A 19,402-nucleotide genomic window follows, 5' to 3' on the forward strand; every position below is an offset into this window, starting at 1 on the left:
AACTCCTACTGATCTGACAGAGCAACTTAATTGAAACTATCAATCAGAGCCACTATGCTCTATCTCTTCTTTTCTGACGTTCATTCTTTCCTGCAAAATCCATTTCTTCCACTCACAGCTGCAAGAAATCATCTCTGTCAGTCCCGTCGCTTCTCATGCTCACTTGCACAGGCATATTAAGACCTATGCAACATCAATACAAAAAATATTGCTTCTCTCTGCTGGCTCTCCATCCTCACAATGCACATATACACATAAGTTGTGATATACTGAAAGAGCTAATGAATTCATCATTCCAGAATTCTTTGCCTTTCTTCCATTCACAGTCTGCGTAGCTGACTATGCAGCAGGCTGTGAGTGTTGAGCTCAGTGTGTGTGTATGCACATTGTCCCCATGCAAAAGCATAGTACAAGCTCTTTTCCAAATCACTACAGCCCCACACAGGATGTCACAGTCACTGTCGGGAGAAGAGAGGATAGAGTCAGAACAAAAGGAAATACCTCCCCTACCCCGGAGTGGAAAGGGTTAAGCCTATTATAGAAGACCAATCAGGAATGGGGGAGCACTGCAAACCTCCGCAGTAAGAGAGAGAGAGAGAGAGAGAGAGAGAGAGAGAGAGAGAGAGAGAGAGAGAGAGAGAGAAGAGAGGGAGAGAGAGAGAGCAGAGCGGGAGATAGAGAGATACCAGGAGTGTGATGGTTTGCACTCCTATCCGGACGGGGAGGGAGTGCAACAGAGAGTTGATGAGATGAGGAGTATGCACGAAACACTACATGTGGATGGATAGAAAAAAAGGGGGGACAACGAAAGAAAAAGAAGAAACCCAGCAACATCCCTGTCAGGACTATCTCTGTGGACTTGTTATTTTTCCCTCTGTCCGGGACATCTGTCAGTTGTGTGACCCTTGTATGTTCATCCATATTCAATCCCACTTTTTGGATTACCACAGGAACGAGCAGAAGATAAAGCACTGGTTTCTATCAGTCGAAACCTAGGTCGTTGAAGAGCTGCAAGGAGAAGCCACAGCGTGGTGTATGGACCAGCTCCGGAGCATCTGTGTTTACGCTGCATGGTGAGCTTTGCTGTGATTTGATGGGGCACAATTATTGGTTTGATTTACGGCACTCAGCCGAGAAGAGCTTATGTGACAGCAAATAAAACTCAATGCCAAGCACCTCAGTCACAACAACAGATGCATGGTATTATTAACCATCAGCAACATCATTTCTTGAGTAACTTCAGTTAAAATGTATTGTGGATAGATTTCCATTTGGAAACAAAGGGTTATGGTAAGGTGAAATGTAATCAATGATTAAAATATGTCTTAAATTTCCAAGTAGCTGCTAGTGCAAACATCACAATGTAAAATGTCTGTTTGTGTCTTACGGCTACATACATACATAAATACATCATTTTTCGAACTGTAAGGCTCTATGATACGAGGGAACTTGATTTGCCGTTCAGCACGTTTAATAATGTGCATCATAATTTCTGATGACATTGTGGCATAGTAAAGCATGGCATCCCTCATCAAAACAACCTTGACGACTGACCGACGTGTTCCTCTGAGGAGATTACATGGATCACATATAGTGGGGGTATCCATGTCTTTACGACAAGTTACCCTAAGGAATCACACTGCGCTAATGCTCCAAGCCAGTCTGCAATTGCAAGATAGTTTCATCACCACTGTGGCTGTACAAGGGACAAACAGTAGTTCACACAAACTTCATTGTCATGTAAGCATGTACACATCACATGACAATAATAGCAAAATATTGCTAGATAGATAGATACCTACTTAATCCATCCCCAAAGGCCAATTGTATACAACAGATCATTTTCAATCTGTGAAGGGAAAGCTGACATGTATATCAGCTGCTTTAATGCAAGCTCTCCATTAGTGCTACTGTTATGATAATGCCAGAAAAAGAAAGGAAGAAGTGAAGTGCATCAGGCAATGCACAGGAACATGATAAGACATCAGAGGGTTGTTGCTATGCTAATGAGAGGTTCCTTGTCGCCTGTCTACTGAGGATATGCTTATTTTCACTAACGCATCCCCCACACGTCCCTCTCCTACTCCTACTCTCTTTTTCTATCATCCATTACCCTCTCCTTTTCTCTCGCTTCAGGTCATTGTAAAAAAGAAAGATCTGGGATTGAAGGACAGACTGCTGATGTTGTATGCAGCTCCTGCTTCTCTAAAGTCCTATTCTTGTCTGGGACCTTTTTGTTGGCTATTCTACAAGGCAAGACTCTCGGTCTGATGAACTTGCACCAACCACATGAGGATGACCTTCTCCTGAATCGCCGTTTCAATCAACCCCCCTGTGTACATATAAATACTGGGGATCACAAAAGTCACAGTAAACATATGTCACAGTGATTGGAAACACATGCACTCCTCACGTCATCTGCCCGTGATTGAGGGATCAGCATGTCGAGGGGCAAACTGAAGACCCGTGCTCGATTTACACGTCAATAGCAGCTGGAGCCAGGCGAACGGACACGGATGAGAACGCTGGACAGCGAAGGCCTGTTCCATTAGTGTGGTTCCCGGGGGAAGACATGGGCCTGGACACTGCCCGGTTGCACTGACCTCTCCTGGACATTACTATGGTGCAAACTGGGGAATCCACGTCTAACGACTGAAAGAACTCTGCCTCTCGGACTACAGGCTTAATGGATGTAACTATTTCTTGTATATACAAATTTTGACTAACTTCTCCTCTTCTGGGGACACAAAAAGCCCAAAGCAAGGATTGAGACTGTACTATGAGCAGTACATTCCAGACCTGCTCAGGGGAAAGAGTCTGTTTTTCTTTTGTTTTTTTGGGTTGGCTGTGTCTCTCCTGTCTGGGATTATAAACAGGAGGTGGCTCCGACACCTTATCCCTGTTCCACTCATCCATCAGCACTCCCACCATCAAACGGGCCCTAGATCTGAGGAAAAGTCTGTAGAGGACATTGGCTTATAATCTCTAACCACGATCCACTGGGTGCAGGTGGCTGATTCCTTAGATTCCAAAACTGGCGGCCCATAGACAGTTACTGGCGAGACGGACAGGTGTTTTTCTGCTTGTCAGCCTCTCTGGGAGGGACTAGGATTGAAAGGGGGAAATCCTCACTGGGGGGGCCCTGCTCGGAGAGGAAACACTTTTCCACTGGCTATGTTTGGACGTGATGCTTGTCTCTGTGGATGCAACACTGACTTTATGGCCTGATTACACAGCCCTGGTATTCATATAGTGCTGGAGGGAAGGGTAAATATCACAAAATACCATTTTTATTCTCCATGTCACCTGAAACCCATTTCAGATTGGGTTTATTTTTCTAGGAAAGGTAGATGATTTTAATACTGCATGTGCTAATAATTTATTAAAATGTATTCTGGAGCGCATGTGTATTTGATTTTATTCCCCAAACCCAATATTACCATCCCATATTAGACATATTATTAGTCCTGTCTCAACAAACTGTATTGTAAAGTGCATCTGAAGGAGTTAGAAACCTCTCTGTGTCATGATAGACATGATTTCTTGCAGAATAGCCTTGCCGGTTGTGAACCCCCTCCTGTTATTTGGCATGAACTAAATGGTGACAGAAACTATTATTTAGCTATCAAGGACCATAGCAAAATTTGATGACCAGCTGTATGTCCAACTGTGATATTAATCCTGCCCAAATTAACCTCAGATCTGCTTTCTTCTTCACGATAAATTCATACATTAAATATATGTCAGCTTGGATAGGCTGTTCAACAGAGGCTACAGAACTAAGCCGCATCCCATCAAGCCATTACTGCTATGAGGTTATTAGAATTCAATTTGTTCCAAAGTGTTTTCTGTTATGTGCCTCCGCTTCGGATGCAACTGTCTGATCAAGGACGGCGATAGCAAAAGTAAAAGCTGATCAAGGCAAGATGGTTAGTATTTAGTCATTCTATGCGTGTAGTGAGACAATCTAATCTTTACGGTATGGCGGGAAAAAGGTTCCAGCACTATTTGAGTGTCTGCTCTCAGCATATCCTAATTGAAAACTCAAATGATTTGATAAGCGGCAGCGATACATTTGAGAAGATTTTTCAGATGTATGTTCATTACAACCGTCTAAAAATGCAAAAACACTGACCTCTTTCTTTTCCCTTTCCTTTTATTCTTCATCAATTCTTCTCTTCCCTCTTCTCCCGACATGCAGGATAATGCATATCCTTCCCTGCCTGGAACAAGAAGCCACCATGAACAACGTCACGGTAACCGACAACACTGAACCCATCAGCCGCACCATGAGTCCGGCAACCTCCAGCCCGTTCCCCTATCCCGTCAGTTTCCAGGTCTCCCTGACTGGCTTCCTCATGCTGGAGATCCTCCTGGGCTTGAGCTCTAACCTCACTGTGCTTGCCCTCTACTGTATGAAGTCCAACCTCATTAGTTCCGTCAGTAACATTGTCACTATGAACCTGCACGTGTTGGACGTGCTGGTTTGTGTGTGCTGCATCCCTCTAACCATTGTGGTGGTGTTGCTGTCCCTGGAGGGAGAAACCGCTCTCGTATGCTGCTTCCATGAAGCCTGTGTGTCCTTCGCTAGTGTTGCCACCGCTGCTAACGTGCTAGCCATCACCCTGGATCGCTACGATATCTCAGTCAAACCAGCCAACCGGGTGCTGACCATGGGCCGTGCCCTGGCCCTGCTGGCGGCCATTTGGGTGCTATCTTTTGTCAGTTTCCTGGTACCTTTCATCGAGGTGGGCTTCTTTGCTGACGGCCATGCCGAGCTGAATCAGACGGTGGTGGAGAATGTGGTCCACACTAATCAGTACTACACAGAACTCGGCCTCTATTACCACCTGCTTGCTCAGATTCCTATTTTCTTCTTCACAGCCGTCGTTATGCTGATCACCTACTCAAAGATCTTGCAGGCGCTCAATATTCGCATTGGCACACGTTTCCACGCTTCACAGAAGAAGAAGGCTCGCAGGAAAAAGCAACCAGCCATGACTGCCATGACAACGCAGCCAGAGGCCACGGAGGCCACAGATGCCTCCCAGAGCAGTGGCAGTCGCATGCCCGTGTTGGGTATGCGTACCTCTGTCTCACTCATCATCGCCCTGCGCAGGGCCGTGAAGCGCCACAGAGAAAGACGAGAGCGCCAAAAGAGAGTTTTCAGGATGTCCCTCCTGATTGTGTCCACCTTCCTTCTGTGCTGGACACCCATCACAGTGCTCAACACAGTCATCCTGAGTGTGGGCCCAAGCGACCTAATGGTCAAGTTGAGACTTGGCTTCCTGGTCATGGCTTACGGGACAACTATCTTCCACCCTCTATTGTACGCCTTCACTAGGCAGAAGTTCCAGAAAGTCTTGAAAAGCAAGATGAAGAAGAGAGTGGTGTCCATCATTGAGGCAGATCCTACTCCTAATAATGCCATTATCCACAACTCTTGGATTGACCCAAAGAGAAACAAAAAGGTGACATTTGAAGACAAAGAGGCTCGACAGAAATGTTTGTCTTCAGCAGATGTGGAGTGAAGGAACTCCTATTTAGGGTATACAGTCAATAAAAGCAGCTAAAAGTGACGTCATGTCATGTTGAAAAAGGGAAATTGTTAATCCAAAGCAGTAATGTAAATAATATGTGCAATAGAATGTACAAAATCAAGAAGTGGATAATTTATTACTATTTATTGAGAACAAAAGTAGGTTTCATAGCTACACCATATTGTACTGTAGATATTGCATGGCTTTTTGTAATTGTAGCAACATAAAGTAAATTGTGTATATCCATAATACATGTACAGCATAGGGTAAACAAGGTATATAAATAGACAGCAGTAGACATTGCTATGTATATGTATATTTATAATAAATTTGGTGTTCTCTGACCTAACGCAGCAGAGGGCTTCCTATTCTCCCCTCCCCCAAGTTAAGTGTTTGTGATTCTGTAACAGCTGTGAAATTACTCCCATTCATCACAGTGCCACTTGCTCTGCCACTGGACCCTGCAATCCCCAGTGACCATTGACCTTGTAGGCTGGGAGCCCTCTGAGGGAAGGTCCTCAGACTGAAATGAGACCATAGGCATAGAGGATGCAACAGAGACAGACAGGTCAAACTTGGAAGGAAAGGAAGCAGTAAAGCAGCTTATGTTATGTTGCTGTAGCCGAACAGCTAAGGGGGAACTGTTCACAATCACTGCTTTATAGATGAGTTATAGAAGAACAGTTGCACACACAGAACATAAGACTGTGGCTCTCATTGCCTTGTTTGACATAAACCAGATATAATCAAAGCCTAGTCTGTTTCACTTTAACGGTCACGTCTTTGAGCCAAATGGAAAATCTACAGTTGCCTTATTTGAGTTTGATGAATTGAACATGACTTTATGGTTGGACAGAGGCTGTGAGTAGGGGAGAACACATAATAAACACAGTTGAGAAATAACAATTAGCATTATTTTAATTCTCAAAGAGAATACACTCCTCAGATGATAAGTTCCCACAAATAAATTATTTGAAGAAACTAAAATGAAAATGCTGAAAATGGTTGTATTATCTAATTGTCTATTAGACTAACAGCAATGTTCGTCAACTAAGCAAATCCATTACTGCAATAAAGAACTACTGCAAAGAAATACTTAAGCCTAATAAAATGTTCTGTTCACAACACACAACAACAGATAATGCATTCCTTCTTCCCTTCATTTATATCTATCATTAATGCATGTCCTTTTTCTATCAAGGTATAAGAGACTAAAATTCCATTTCCCAAGAGGCTGCTGCTGGTAGATTATAGTGCAGCCAGCCATGTATTTTTGGCTCAACTTCTCTATGAACCAAGTTTGCCCTAAATAAGAAGGAATCATTTATTCATACAGCTGCAGAGGAGTTTCACTAGTAAGGATCTACAACAATACAACAACAACAAAAGCTGTCTGCTTATTACATTCAGCCTGCACTCTAATATGGAATCTAGATGGAGGTTTACAATCCACATTAGCATACAAAACCATACTGGCTCACTTCATTACAATCCCAGGGTCAAAGATTAGGATATATACAGTGCATTCACATGCATGCATCAAGACACACGTACACAAATGCGAATAAGATTGTTCCGTATTTGATGTCCCAGGAACAGTAGAAAATTGAAGAGCCCTTAAGAGAGCAAAGCCCTATCCGAGCAATTACACAACCTGGATCAGATGCTTCTCTGCCTGCCAGTGTGTTGTTTGTAGCACAACACAGAGGGCTGATATGAGAATATTGATGCAGTCAAGGTTCTTTATGACCCTGCTGTAAACCGGCAGTGTGGATGTCACACTGCCTCGAGGGCAGGTCTGTGATTGAGAGTAGAGATGGGATCACAGCCAGAAACAGATTAGCCGACGGGAGGGAAAATGACCTACGCAATGAAAGATTTGCCACATGTATGTGAACGAGTCCAACTTTACGAAAGCAAACATCAAAGGTGGGGTATTAATATACAAATGTATAGATTTTTATTTCTACTGCCACAATGACAATGATGCACAACTGCCGACTATGTTCCATTCATCATGAAAACACAATTGGCCATTTTAATATCAGGCACTATTCCAAGCTTCATCCGTGCTCCTGAAAGAAATAATTTATATTTATAATCTGGTAAAATCACCTCTCAAAGACCAATACTTATAACACCATAGACTAGACTTTGAGATTACAAAATGTTTTCCAAACTGGTGCAGCCACACTGGTTAAGCCGAGACGGCCTTTAAAGCCCATCCATGCTAAATCTGGCTGAACTGTCATTTTGTAAACACTCAATTTCTAGGTATGTCGTGCACGTCTTCATTTTCTGTTTGGGAGGGGTGTAATCACTAATAACTGAGACTAATGTTTGCTTAATGTAATTGTTGGCTGACAGACAAACAGGTTGTGTGAGTTCTACATACAAGCTTTGAGTTTATCATGTTCATTGATGTAAGATGATGCTATTTTAACATTTTATTTTCACTGGGCACACCAAGCAACAAGACTGTCAAGCGAAGTATCTCAGCTTATTTAACTTAAAGTGCATGAAGGCTATTAAGGGATAAATTACAATATGTATTGTATATTAATAAACTCAACTTTCTTCTTAATGTCTTCTGCTGAGAATGGGGGAACGGCAATTACTCCTTTTGTTTAAAGCAAGCTCTTCAATACATTGAGGTGCTCTCACTTGAGATGTTTTTGGTTTGTTTAATTTACTGGCTCGATAGCTCCACCTTGTTTATCGACGCTTGTTGCTATATTTGGTTGGAATCTGGCTCTGGCACAGTGAGATGACGTACGTAACCTTGGTCCCAGCTATAAGGACCTAGTTTCTCAAACTGGGGGAACAGCCATTTGTAAGAGCAAGAGCAGAGCTTAGAAGCATTTAACAATATTTTAAATGTGGGTAGCACTGCATAGGCCCGGAGCCAGGAAACAACTAACAGTGATTTAAGATCAGATGCACTTTCATTTAAAATAGTATATTTCTGTCAAATAGCTTCAAATATCCTAGATCTGTAAATAAAATATTGTTGAAAGCTTTGGGGTTTATTGAAATGTGAGGTGGTGGACCTTGGGCAATGACCTGAGATTATTATGATGGAATATAATTAAATTTTAAAGCTGCATTAAGCAATTATTGACTACCCTTGGCAAAGCAACAGCGCCAGACATCCGTTGCTTATTGAGTCGAATAAAGAGGCATATTTAGTCTTTAAATGCTATTCTCAAAATATATCAAAAATAAAGGTTAATGAAGTTTATTATCAACCTGACATGTCATGTTGTAAGATGCAACAATGATAATTATGTGAAAACTTTGAACTCAAATGGAGGAAGTTTCATCAATATTATATTAACTAGCTTCATGTTTTTGGCCAATGTGAGACCACTTTAATTGATGTTGACATTTACAAACTGCTGCCACAGATACACATCCCAAGTTCAGCGTTGCTAGTTAGCATATTGGACAGGTTAGCAGGTTGCCACTCCACCTATAACCTGGTGTGACCCGCAGGTTAAAACAATAGGCAATGGTAATACACTACCATGGTCAATATCAGAGGTTCAATGATGCTTCACTGTGAGACTTATTAGAATCACTTGACCCTGGTGTGTCCTCTTCCATCCCACCCTTATACTGCACATCAAGGCCAGTGCTTTCTGCTGTCCCTATCACATACATTATGCCCTTCCCACTGTCGCTCAATGGCCGCCTCTCTTAAGCAGCCACCCCCTATTCAGATGCCATCTATTCAGTTCCCCTCTCTATCCAGCTGCAGACACAGAATAAAAGCCTGGTAAATCACATTACTCCGTCCGTATGGAGCCTCTATTGGATTAGGTCAGCGAACACTCAACTGTAATTCTGCTATCGTAGAGAAGAAGAAAGTGAATTGAGCCAGTCACCACAGCTTGACAAATTGTTGCTGGTGGTCATTTTCCAAATGTTACTCTCTCGCTGAGCCAGACGTGGAGAGGTGCAAGGACACGTTTTAGATTTTGAAGATATTTGAATCTGATAGACCACCTATGATCTCTCTGTGAGAAAATATATGGCACAGATAGGAACCAGAAATCAAAAGGCAGACAGCTACAATGGTGTATGACCTCTACGTGAGGTGAGCTTAAATGGCATCATTGTGTAGTATAGGAGAAAATGAACACACCAGTCTGCCATTAAATCAATGCTGTGTAGATTACTGTTCTCTGTTGCTATCAGTAAAGAGCAGATGTTTAATGAAACATCGAGTTTACTTCTTTATTATCCACTCTATCTCCTGGGGGGTAATCAAGGAAAAGCAACTTAACATGCATACTAAAGTAGACAACATGGCATAATGCAGTAGTCTATTAGAATTTTGAATAGTCATATAATCATGAATTCTATTAGAAGACAAATCGGCCAATAACACCAGAAATGGTTCTGGTTTTACATTTGATTAAATTTGCCATAATATTCTTAAATCTTAATGCGGCTCAGACAAAAGGACCGACTAGCATTTTGTTATCACACAGAGCCAAATATGTCAAGGACAAAAAGGAAGTTAAGTTTTGTGGCCATGGCTGCATGCCCAGCTGCAGAGAGAGAGAGAGAGAGAGTGTGTGTGTGTGTGTGTGTGTGTGTGTGTGTGTGTGTGTGTGTGTGTGTGTGCATGCACCTATTCAACAAAGTGTGTGTCCTGTACTTACGGTATGTGTGTAAACTCCAGCATGTGCTGCTATGCCCATATACTGTCTGCATGCAGCTATGATCCAGTCCAATAGTTTTTACCAGGCAGTGAAAGAGTATCAACCAGAGTGTGTGAGAGAGGGGGGACAGCAGAGAGAAGATTGTCGCCCTCTTCACAAGGATGACTACTGTCTGTCTATTCTAACGCCAATATCCTCTCCACAAAGAAAGATATGAATGTGACTGTCCCAACAGACATCCCAAACACGGGCTGGCAGCTTCAGTCTGACACTACATGGTGAGCATTTAAATTCACTATAAAGCCAAAAAAAGGCTTTTACATTTTAAATAGATTCCATTCTCCTCTAAGTGTCCTGTGATGTCACAAGAGAATTGAAAGGTGGCAAAAAAATATTTTAAGTGTCCAGGGCTGAATTATAGGTCCCATTAAATGTCTGCAGAGTCAATCTTTTGCTTAGATGGACGTCAAAGTCATCTTTGTTGAATCACCAGAAAACAAAATATTATAGCACTATAGCTGTCTCTTTGATGAAAAGTCAAAGCAACTACCCTCCGTAAATAAAAACTTGAGAGCAGTTAACCATCCAACCTCTGTATACCTGAAATTCTTTTGTGCTGTGAAAGTCAAGCTGAAGCTAAAGATTACACCTGGAAGAAACTCCATGAGACATACAGCAGTTTAAATCACTTCACCTTTAGTTTGTGGGTCAATTTTGGAGAAATTCAGTGACTACTGTTTGGAATTGTGTTTTATTACCGAAGAGAGCGACAGTGTATCAGTGATTGGTTATCTTTTGTCTCTTAAAAATGATCAAAACTGACATTAAAAACACAATGTTTGACAGTAGTAATTTCACTTCCTAAATTAAGTCAGTTCTATTTAAACAGTAAGCGATGTAGTTAACCATCTGTTCGGTAGACAAAACAACTCAGATGTTGCAACTGAGGGGGCGAGTGCAGATGAGAAAGATTTGGTACAAAAAAGGGATATCATGTCGATCGTGTGGGCAGACCTTTGCTTCAGTCAATACAACTCGGAACAAAACAAAACTAAATGTAAATACTGTAGGAACACAGATGAGCAGTGCAGCCTCTATGGGTGCAGGATGTGTGTGTGGCAAGGACAGAATGCCGGTGTGGCTGTTCCCAGGCAATACAGTGCTGGCCATGGGAGCCAAGTTAGGTAAGGCATGAGTGTAGGGGTGGGCGCTATATAGAATATGTTTGATAAATAATAAATCTATTTATTAATGACTGTCTTTTTGCACTATACTGTATACATCCTACATAACTTTTTGCTGACATTATTTACTGCCTTTTTGCACAATTACTTATTTATTAATACATAAACTCATATTTTATATGTCATTGTCTATCATGTAAATTTTTTTAGTTGAAAATGTCTCATATATTTGTTGTTTGTGCCTGTGCACTTTTATCTGTTCACCGAGTGTGTTTTGTACATGTTAAGTGTTGACATTAAAGCTGACTTTGACTTTGACATAGGATGTAGTAAATGACAATATGGCAAACATCGAGTACAAATTAATTAATAATTTGTTAGACTTTTTTGCTTATTAAACTTGCTTGGTAAAAAATGGCTAATAGTTAAATAAATCGTTAAGTGTTTGTTTACCTTGATAAACAAAGGTTGGCATGGCTTGAGCACAGTGATGGAAGATAATGCTTTTTTTTTTCTTGGGGGGGATCCGTATTACGGAAGAGGATTAGGGCCACACATGAAAAAAAAAAAAAGTTTATTCTCAGAATTCTGACATTAATCTCAGAATTCTGACTTTAATGTCAGAATTCTGAGATTAATGTCAGAATTCTGACTTTAATCTCAGAATTCTGACTTTTTTCTCAGAATTCTGAGATTAAAGTCAGAATTCTGACTTTTTTCTCAGAATTCTGACTTTTTTTTTTTTTACTTTTTTTATATACATGAAAAAAAAAGTCTGAATTCTGAGATTAAAGTCAGAATTCTGACTTTTTTCTCAGAATTCTGAGATTAAAGTCAGAATTCTGAGATTAATGTCAGAATTCTGAGATTAATGTCAGAATTCTGACTTTAATCTCAGAATTCTGACTTTTTTCTCAGAATTCTGACTTTTTTTTTTTTACTTTTTTTATATACATGAAAAAAAAAGTCAGAATTCTGAGATTAAAGTCAGAATTCTGACTTTTTTCTCAGAATTCTGAGATTAAAGTCAGAATTCTGAGATTAATGTCAGAATTCTGACTTTAATCTCAGAATTCTGACTTTTTTCTCAGAATTCTGACTTTTTTTTTTTTACTTTTTTTATATACATGAAAAAAAAAGTCAGAATTCTGAGATTAAAGTCAGAATTCTGACTTTTTTCTCAGAATTCTGAGATTAATGTCAGAATTCTGAGATTAATGTCAGAATTCTGAGAATAAAGTCAGAACTTTTTTTTTTTTTCATGTGTGGCCCTAATCCTCTTCCGTAGGATCTTGATTGTTTTGCTACAGAGACTTTAAAATGTTCACTTGGTGAATTGTGCTTTACATCTAACCGATAATAAGACGAAAATATATTTTGTAATTTGTTTCTGTGTTAAGGAGCTGTGAGATATTAAAATAATAAATATTTTAATTATTCAATCTTAATGGGGATTTAAAATAGAGCTGATATGATGAGTGAACTATTCTAAAAGAAATGCAAACCTCATTAAAACTTAACATTTGGGGCGCAGTGGTCAGAGCGTTGCCCCCCCAGCAGACCCAGGTTTGAATCCTTCCTGGGTCAGTTCTCTGCACGTCTTCCCCTCTCTGCCCCACTTGAACTCTGTCTCTCCAACCTATCTAATAAAAGCAAAAATGCTCCAAAAAATAATCTTTAAAAAAATAAATAATAACATTTCCTTACCATAATTTGTATGATTTGGAAAGTTTGGAATGTACAACAACTCCCCCTCAATGTATCTTACTGCAGCTTTCTGTTTTCTACCCACTATCTGTACGTGCATCTTGAAATAGCGTTGCTTGGAAACAATCTACACAGGAAGGTAATTGCAAACATATTTCATTATTGGGCTTTATTTATGCATTAAGCAATCTGTCATTATTGACTGTGGTCTCAGTATCAAAATATCTCAGATATTACACATCTGAAGAGAGAGATTTATTATACGGGCATACACAACTCATACATCTAGATTCTAGGGTGTATCCTGCACAGATTGTCAAGCTGTTGTCTGAAGTCTTCCTGCATCTACACTATTCACACTTTACTTTAGTATTACCATGTAATCACCTGGTCAATGATCAAATTCCTTCGTGATTTTCCCTACTTATGACATCTATTGCAGTATGTCCGTCCTGGGAGAGGGATCCCTTACTTTGTCGACTCTCCCTGAGATGTCTTCAATTTTTTTTTAATCCCGGTAAAGGGTTTTTACTGGGAGTTTTTTCTCAGACGATCTATGGGTGTAAGGGCAGGGTGTCATATTGTATCATATTGTATGAAATGTAAAGCCCACTGAGACAAATGTATTTGTGATTTTGGGCTATGCAAATAAAACTGATTTGATTTTTGTTTGAAGCAATTTTGTGGTGTGTGATTTCGGGCTGTATAAACAAATCTGACATGACATGCAGTTGACAACCAACACTGCAAGGCTAAGCATCTTGAGCCCACATTAATATAACATGGGGACACTTTGTTGTGGGCTTCAAGGAGTTTATGTTAGGCTAGGAGTGGAAGTCCTCACAAACCCCCAGCTGAGTGCTGCTGAGTCTGAGCCTCACCATGCGTTAAAGTGGGGGTAACATGGAGATCGATAGAGGCAAGTAAGTGCATCAAATTGCATATTGGTATTGGATGCCGACCGCATTATAGTGAAAAAGAGCACCTGAGCCTGAAGGCAAACCTCTCAATTTACAAGGCAATTTATGCTCCAACCTTCAGCCATGGTCACAAGTTTGGTGACTGAAATGATAAGATCATGAACACATGCAAATTAAATGAGTTTCTCTTGCAGGGTGTTTGTGTTCCTCTTAGGTGACAGGATGAGGGGTTCAGATATACATATTAGAAACTTAAGTTAATGGACGCCTGAAGGCATTCTGGGCAGAGCTAGGTGTAGGCCCATTTTACACCCATAGTGCTGAGTAGGACCTTGCTAATATTTCCAGGAAGGGCCTGGGATCATACATAAACACATCTGAAGTCTTTTAGTTAGCTTGCACTCTAGACTTGGATGTTTAAATGGTCAAATAATTTGCATTCAGTACACTTCTAATGCATTTGTCCAGTAGGCTATTAAGTGTCTGTTATTGCGCTTGGGTAATGGTGAGTTCATCAAAAGTAAGCAGACAGGAGTTTGTGCTTCAAGAGAAGAAACAAAGAAATATATGAAAATGATCTTATATAATGTTTAACAGATAGCATTTATGAAGTCCGTAAGCATTGTCACATTGGGTCAGTGACTCAATACTGTGCCCATCTTGACAGAAATGTGTGTAGGTAGGTGTAGTAGCCAGACAAAAAACTAAAATGGATAGAGCTCTCAGGTTACACATTTCCACCAAGCAAGCCATCAGAGAAGCTGGACCATCAGCTTATTGCAGGCATTTTGCAGTGATGACTCTTCTTCAGAGCTGCGACCTCTGAGATGGCGAGGCGAGGAGAGCAATCAAAGAACATTCAGCTCTGCTACATTTGCCCACTCTCAAAAAGCTATCACCGGGTGCAGCTGTAAACATTTTGCTGCGCAGCACTCCTGAGACTTGCAGTCAAGGGGGATAGAAGCTATCAGTCTCTTTCACAGAGGAGGCCCGTGTGAATACGCTTTGCGAGCTGAATACACTGGAGAGGGCAGAATACACAGAATAGTCCTTGGTGCTGAAATTCGGTCAAAAAAGCTCATTAGTGAAAAGAAAGAAGGGTGCACCGAAGGCTACGCTAGAGATTTCCCCTCCGTCTCTTCTGGCTGTTGATGTGCAATACTCATGTAATCTATGTGTTTGTTAGAAAGCAAAACTGTTTGTGTGCACTATTTAAAAGGCACACAAAGACACAAAAAAGAGCAATCCTTTCAAGTCTCTATGTAATGAATGCGCTTTTCCGAGTGAGCCTATATCTGTTATTTCAGTGTCAACTATCTGTATCCAGCTGGTGTGTAAACCGAGCCTTTCATACTTTTGGCTGTCTGTGAATCTCCTTGACACGTAGGGAATATTTGGATTGGATTTATTATATCATAACACTGCCCCCTTGTGGACATGTGTTTGACTTTTTTTGTTCTTTTTGTCCATTCAGTGCCTGGTCACAAAGGTCGACTTATCCAATGAGATCTTGAAAGTGTTAATCTGAGTGATTATTTTTTTTAAAGCTGATGGAAGATTAATACACAGCAATGCAGAAATATTATTTAAATAAGGAGACGGAGTGTCCCTCCCTCCTCACATGACTATTTTTGTACATGAAATGTGAGAAGACATGAGTACACACACACACACACACACACACACAAAAAATTTCAAATCTTGCACTCAGTAGATTAAAATCACAGCTTTTGGTCAGTCATGATGTGATCTATAACAAATCAAAAGGGGCTAACCAGAAGACAGTTCTTTTTCCCGAGCTCCTCAGATGCTCACCAGCAGCTGTTGGGAATGTCCATGAGCAGCGTGCCTGTGCGCATGTCTGGACTTTCCCATTTTTCTAACTGCACAACTTTGTCAGGTAAGCCAACAACTCTACTTATCGACTTGGAATAGATTGACCACTGCCTGCTCTTAAACAAAAAGTGACATATGAAAAATGATATTATTGCTTATTATAGGGTGGGAAGACATGCAAGGGTAAAAGCCTATAAATAGCAAATGGGCTATGAATGCCTGCTGCAGACCGCCTGTTGTACGGAGAAGGCCTACATAAACATTTGTTTCTGTTCTCAAAATGTAGCTCTACATAACAAGAGAGTTGCACAGTACAGTAGTATACAGTATATATAGTTTACTAAGTAAAGACTAAACAGAACTACAGGAGTATTTGTGCATGCTCAGTGACATCCACTGCAACTTGTTTTGTGAGATTATTCAATTGAGAAATAAGTTTAAAAAATTGATGTCTTGAAGTGTAAAGCTTTGTAATATTTAAATTCACAAGGAGCTAATAACAACTGGTTATATCCTTAGGGAATCCCAGTCACAATGACTCTCCAGTGGACAGCCGTGGCTTTCTTCCTCTATGCAGAGATAGCCGTCAACGTCATCTTGTGTATCCCGTTCATATCAGCAAGCAGGTTGTGCAATTCAAATCACAAACCCAAAACATAATGTTCATTAATAAAAGTCATGCTCAGTTTCCTATTCCCATTTTCTGAATCCACCAAAAGTGCAAGAGTTTGATTGTAAATAATATAATAAAAAAAGGCAGTTCACAAAGATCCCCAGCAGAGTGCATCCATGTAATTTCCGTGTAGTTCAGTATATAACATCTCATGGGGCCCTTTTTTTTACCTACTTTTTAGATGGCGTTCGGTTTTCAACTGGGGATTATGGAACTGGTTATCACCATATTGGAACAAATGCTTCTTCACTATGATTATGGTTCTTATTGTTCTCTTCTGTGGTAAGACATCTGCTATGTGAGTGACAGATATAAGTGAGAGTGAATAATACCTAGTAAGTCTAGCCCGGTCATCATCATGTCATGTTTGTTGTCACTCTCAGATGCGCTCCGTGAGGTGCAGAAGTACTCTGCGGCAGAGCCCCTGCACGATGCCCAGGTGAACCCAAACGTGTACGACCATGTCCACATGAAGCTGTTCAGAGCGCAGAGGAACCTCTACATATCTGGCTTCTCTCTCTTCCTCTGGCTGTAAGTGTCATTTCTTTACACATTTATTCAGAGTAACAGAATGATAGATAGAAAAAAAGAAAGAACATTATTTTCCATTTTCTTATTCACACCTCATCAATCCACTACTTTCTCAAGTCCTGTCTTGTCAAACCCTGCCTTATTTTCCTTCCCTTTTTCTCGCCTTGTGAAGTATCATGCGTCGGGTTGTCACGTTGCTAAACCAGGTTGCTGTCACAGTGGAGACCAGCGCAGGCCTACAGGCAGAGATGGATAGTGCTGTCAAAGCAGCCAAGCAGCACCAGGATGACAACATCATGCTCAAACAAGTGAGACTTTAGTCAGAGCCTGATGACATGCCTAATAGGCTTAAAGCTATAGTGCGTAACTTCTGTCACCCCCATGAGGAATTCTGAGTAATTACAACAACAATCTAAGTGTATCTACTTTTTTAAGCCTTCATTATCATGCAAAGATTTGATTCCTCATGCTCCAAGTTTTTTTCTTAGCAGTAGAATCAAAATCTGAAATATTTTGTGGGCTTCTGCCCCAGTGTCAGGAAGGGTGACATCAAAACTATGCCACACTGTGAAATACAGAGTGTTTTGTGGAGCTCAATCAACTTTGTGTCAACTCCTTTGGCAATGGCTTGAATGTAACCAACATTCATTTATATGAAAATGTTACGCACTATGCCTTTAAAGCATGTTCCTTTTTATGTCGCCATCATTTCATACCTGGTGTTACAGGGGAGTACTTTGTGCTTAGGCTCTCCTGAATGAGGATCTATCTATGTCAGCTAAAAACAAGGAACTGAAGCTGGAGGCCGAGAAGCTTTCAGATAAAGTGAAGGCTGCTGATGAGGGTGAGTAATCATCCCTTCCTTTGTACAGGCTGCTCTGCCCACCTACCTCTTCGAACCAAAGAACATTTAGGACAAAATGTTCACAAAAAGCTTAAATGATGAGAAAGCACTCAAGCATCAAACATTAAAGTAGAGTATTGACCACCACGGCCCACTTACAAACACAAGCTGGGGGTGTTATGATGAAGGAAGCCAATTTTAAGGAGCACTGAAGATATATAGAGCAATTTACAAGTGTACTGCTGTTTATGTGTGTGTGTATAGCTGTGCGCAAGGGAAATGCTGAAGTGGAGGCCATGAGAAGGCAGGCCAAAGGTTTGGCACAAGAGTATGACAGACTACTGAGGGAACACCATCAACTCCAGGTAAAAAAAAGAAAACGGACAGGCACTCAAAGATGTACTTTACAAGTGCATGCAAGTACCAAATCAATACTTACTGTATGCTAACCCTACTAATGCTGGAGTGCTTCTGTTTTTTAATCCTTTACTTGGTCCACAGAATCTCCAGAGTGCCGAAGACAAAAAGGATCAATAACCACAGGAATACAATGACAGTTTTTCTCTGGTGTGGTTTCTCATTTGTCCATGGATACCATTTCTTCAGCTAACATTAGAACGGTGTACTATACTGTATGTGTGCATTAGGTCACCAGAGGCCAAGCTAACTTTTACGGCTTTTATTTTCATTGGAAGTTTGAACTGAAGCACATTTTTTAATAAACAGTGGCATGTTAAATTTGTACTAAAGCCATTACCAGGAAATTAAAATGTGTCGTCTGTATGTTACTACAAATGTACAAATGAACTGAAGGTTTGTCTCAGGGGATCACATTAACATAATACCATGATTAATACATGACAACATACATTATGTTAATGTCACTGTAGAGAGTGTGCACCGGTTTAAGACTACCTCTAAGCACACAATGACTAATGCCATAAGTGAACATGTGTCAGACTCACACAGGCATGTTCACCTTTCTTTGGACGCATTATTCAACTTTCTTTCCACACAAAAGTTCTATTCTATATAAGCTCTATTTGTTTTTGAAGTTCAGTGAGAGGGATCCACTTGACTACATGTGCGTTGATTATCAACCGAATTTTTAACAGACTCTTACAAATAATGTAAGTTTTCTCTTTTTGGACTGACTTCAGTGCCTTCACTAAACATCATTGATGTTTGGCTATGGTAGACCTACCTCCAAACTTAATATGCATAATTTGACAAACTTGATTTGGATTTGGCCCGACTACTCTTGAGATCGTTGTCATTTGTTGATAGTTTGTTTGGTATTTGATAAAGGCATTGACATGGACAATAAACAAGACAAAACCTAAAAAAGTGTGTTCATCATTTTCTTCCTGAGATAAGTCACCGAAAAGGTCTGGTATCACATTGAAACAAATAAGGGTTACGTTTAAAAAACTAAACACAGTGGTCTTTATAATCAGGCACTCTGCAACATCAGATCAATGTGGTCGATTGTGTAGC

At 40.5% G+C, this 19,402-nt stretch overlaps 2 protein-coding genes across 2 annotated transcripts; both read left to right on the plus strand.

The window, feature by feature from the left end:
• Window positions 1-4,205: 4,205 nt before the first annotated feature.
• On the plus strand, window positions 4,206-5,531 carry LOC307250256 (G-protein coupled receptor 22-like; the record flags this gene model as incomplete). The annotated part of the gene is made up of 1 exon (XM_080027285.1): window positions 4,206-5,531. The coding sequence occupies one exon, from the start codon at window positions 4,206-4,208 to the stop codon at window positions 5,529-5,531; it is 1,326 nt and encodes a 441-aa protein (XP_079883411.1).
• Window positions 5,532-15,900: 10,369 nt separating this feature from the next.
• Window positions 15,901-19,151, plus strand: bcap29 (B cell receptor associated protein 29). Its single transcript, XM_080028600.1, has 8 exons — window positions 15,901-15,921; window positions 16,377-16,483; window positions 16,712-16,812; window positions 16,914-17,061; window positions 17,234-17,369; window positions 17,809-17,905; window positions 18,170-18,270; window positions 18,407-19,151. Exons 2-8 carry the CDS (start codon window positions 16,392-16,394, stop codon window positions 18,440-18,442), a joined length of 711 nt encoding a protein of 236 aa, XP_079884726.1. The 5' UTR covers window positions 15,901-15,921; window positions 16,377-16,391; the 3' UTR covers window positions 18,443-19,151.
• Window positions 19,152-19,402: the final 251 nt, after the last annotated feature.

The sequence above is a fragment of the Ammodytes marinus genome, assembly GCF_949987685.1.
Source record: "Ammodytes marinus genome assembly, chromosome: 5".
NCBI classification, from domain to species: Eukaryota; Metazoa; Chordata; class Actinopteri; order Uranoscopiformes; family Ammodytidae; genus Ammodytes; species Ammodytes marinus.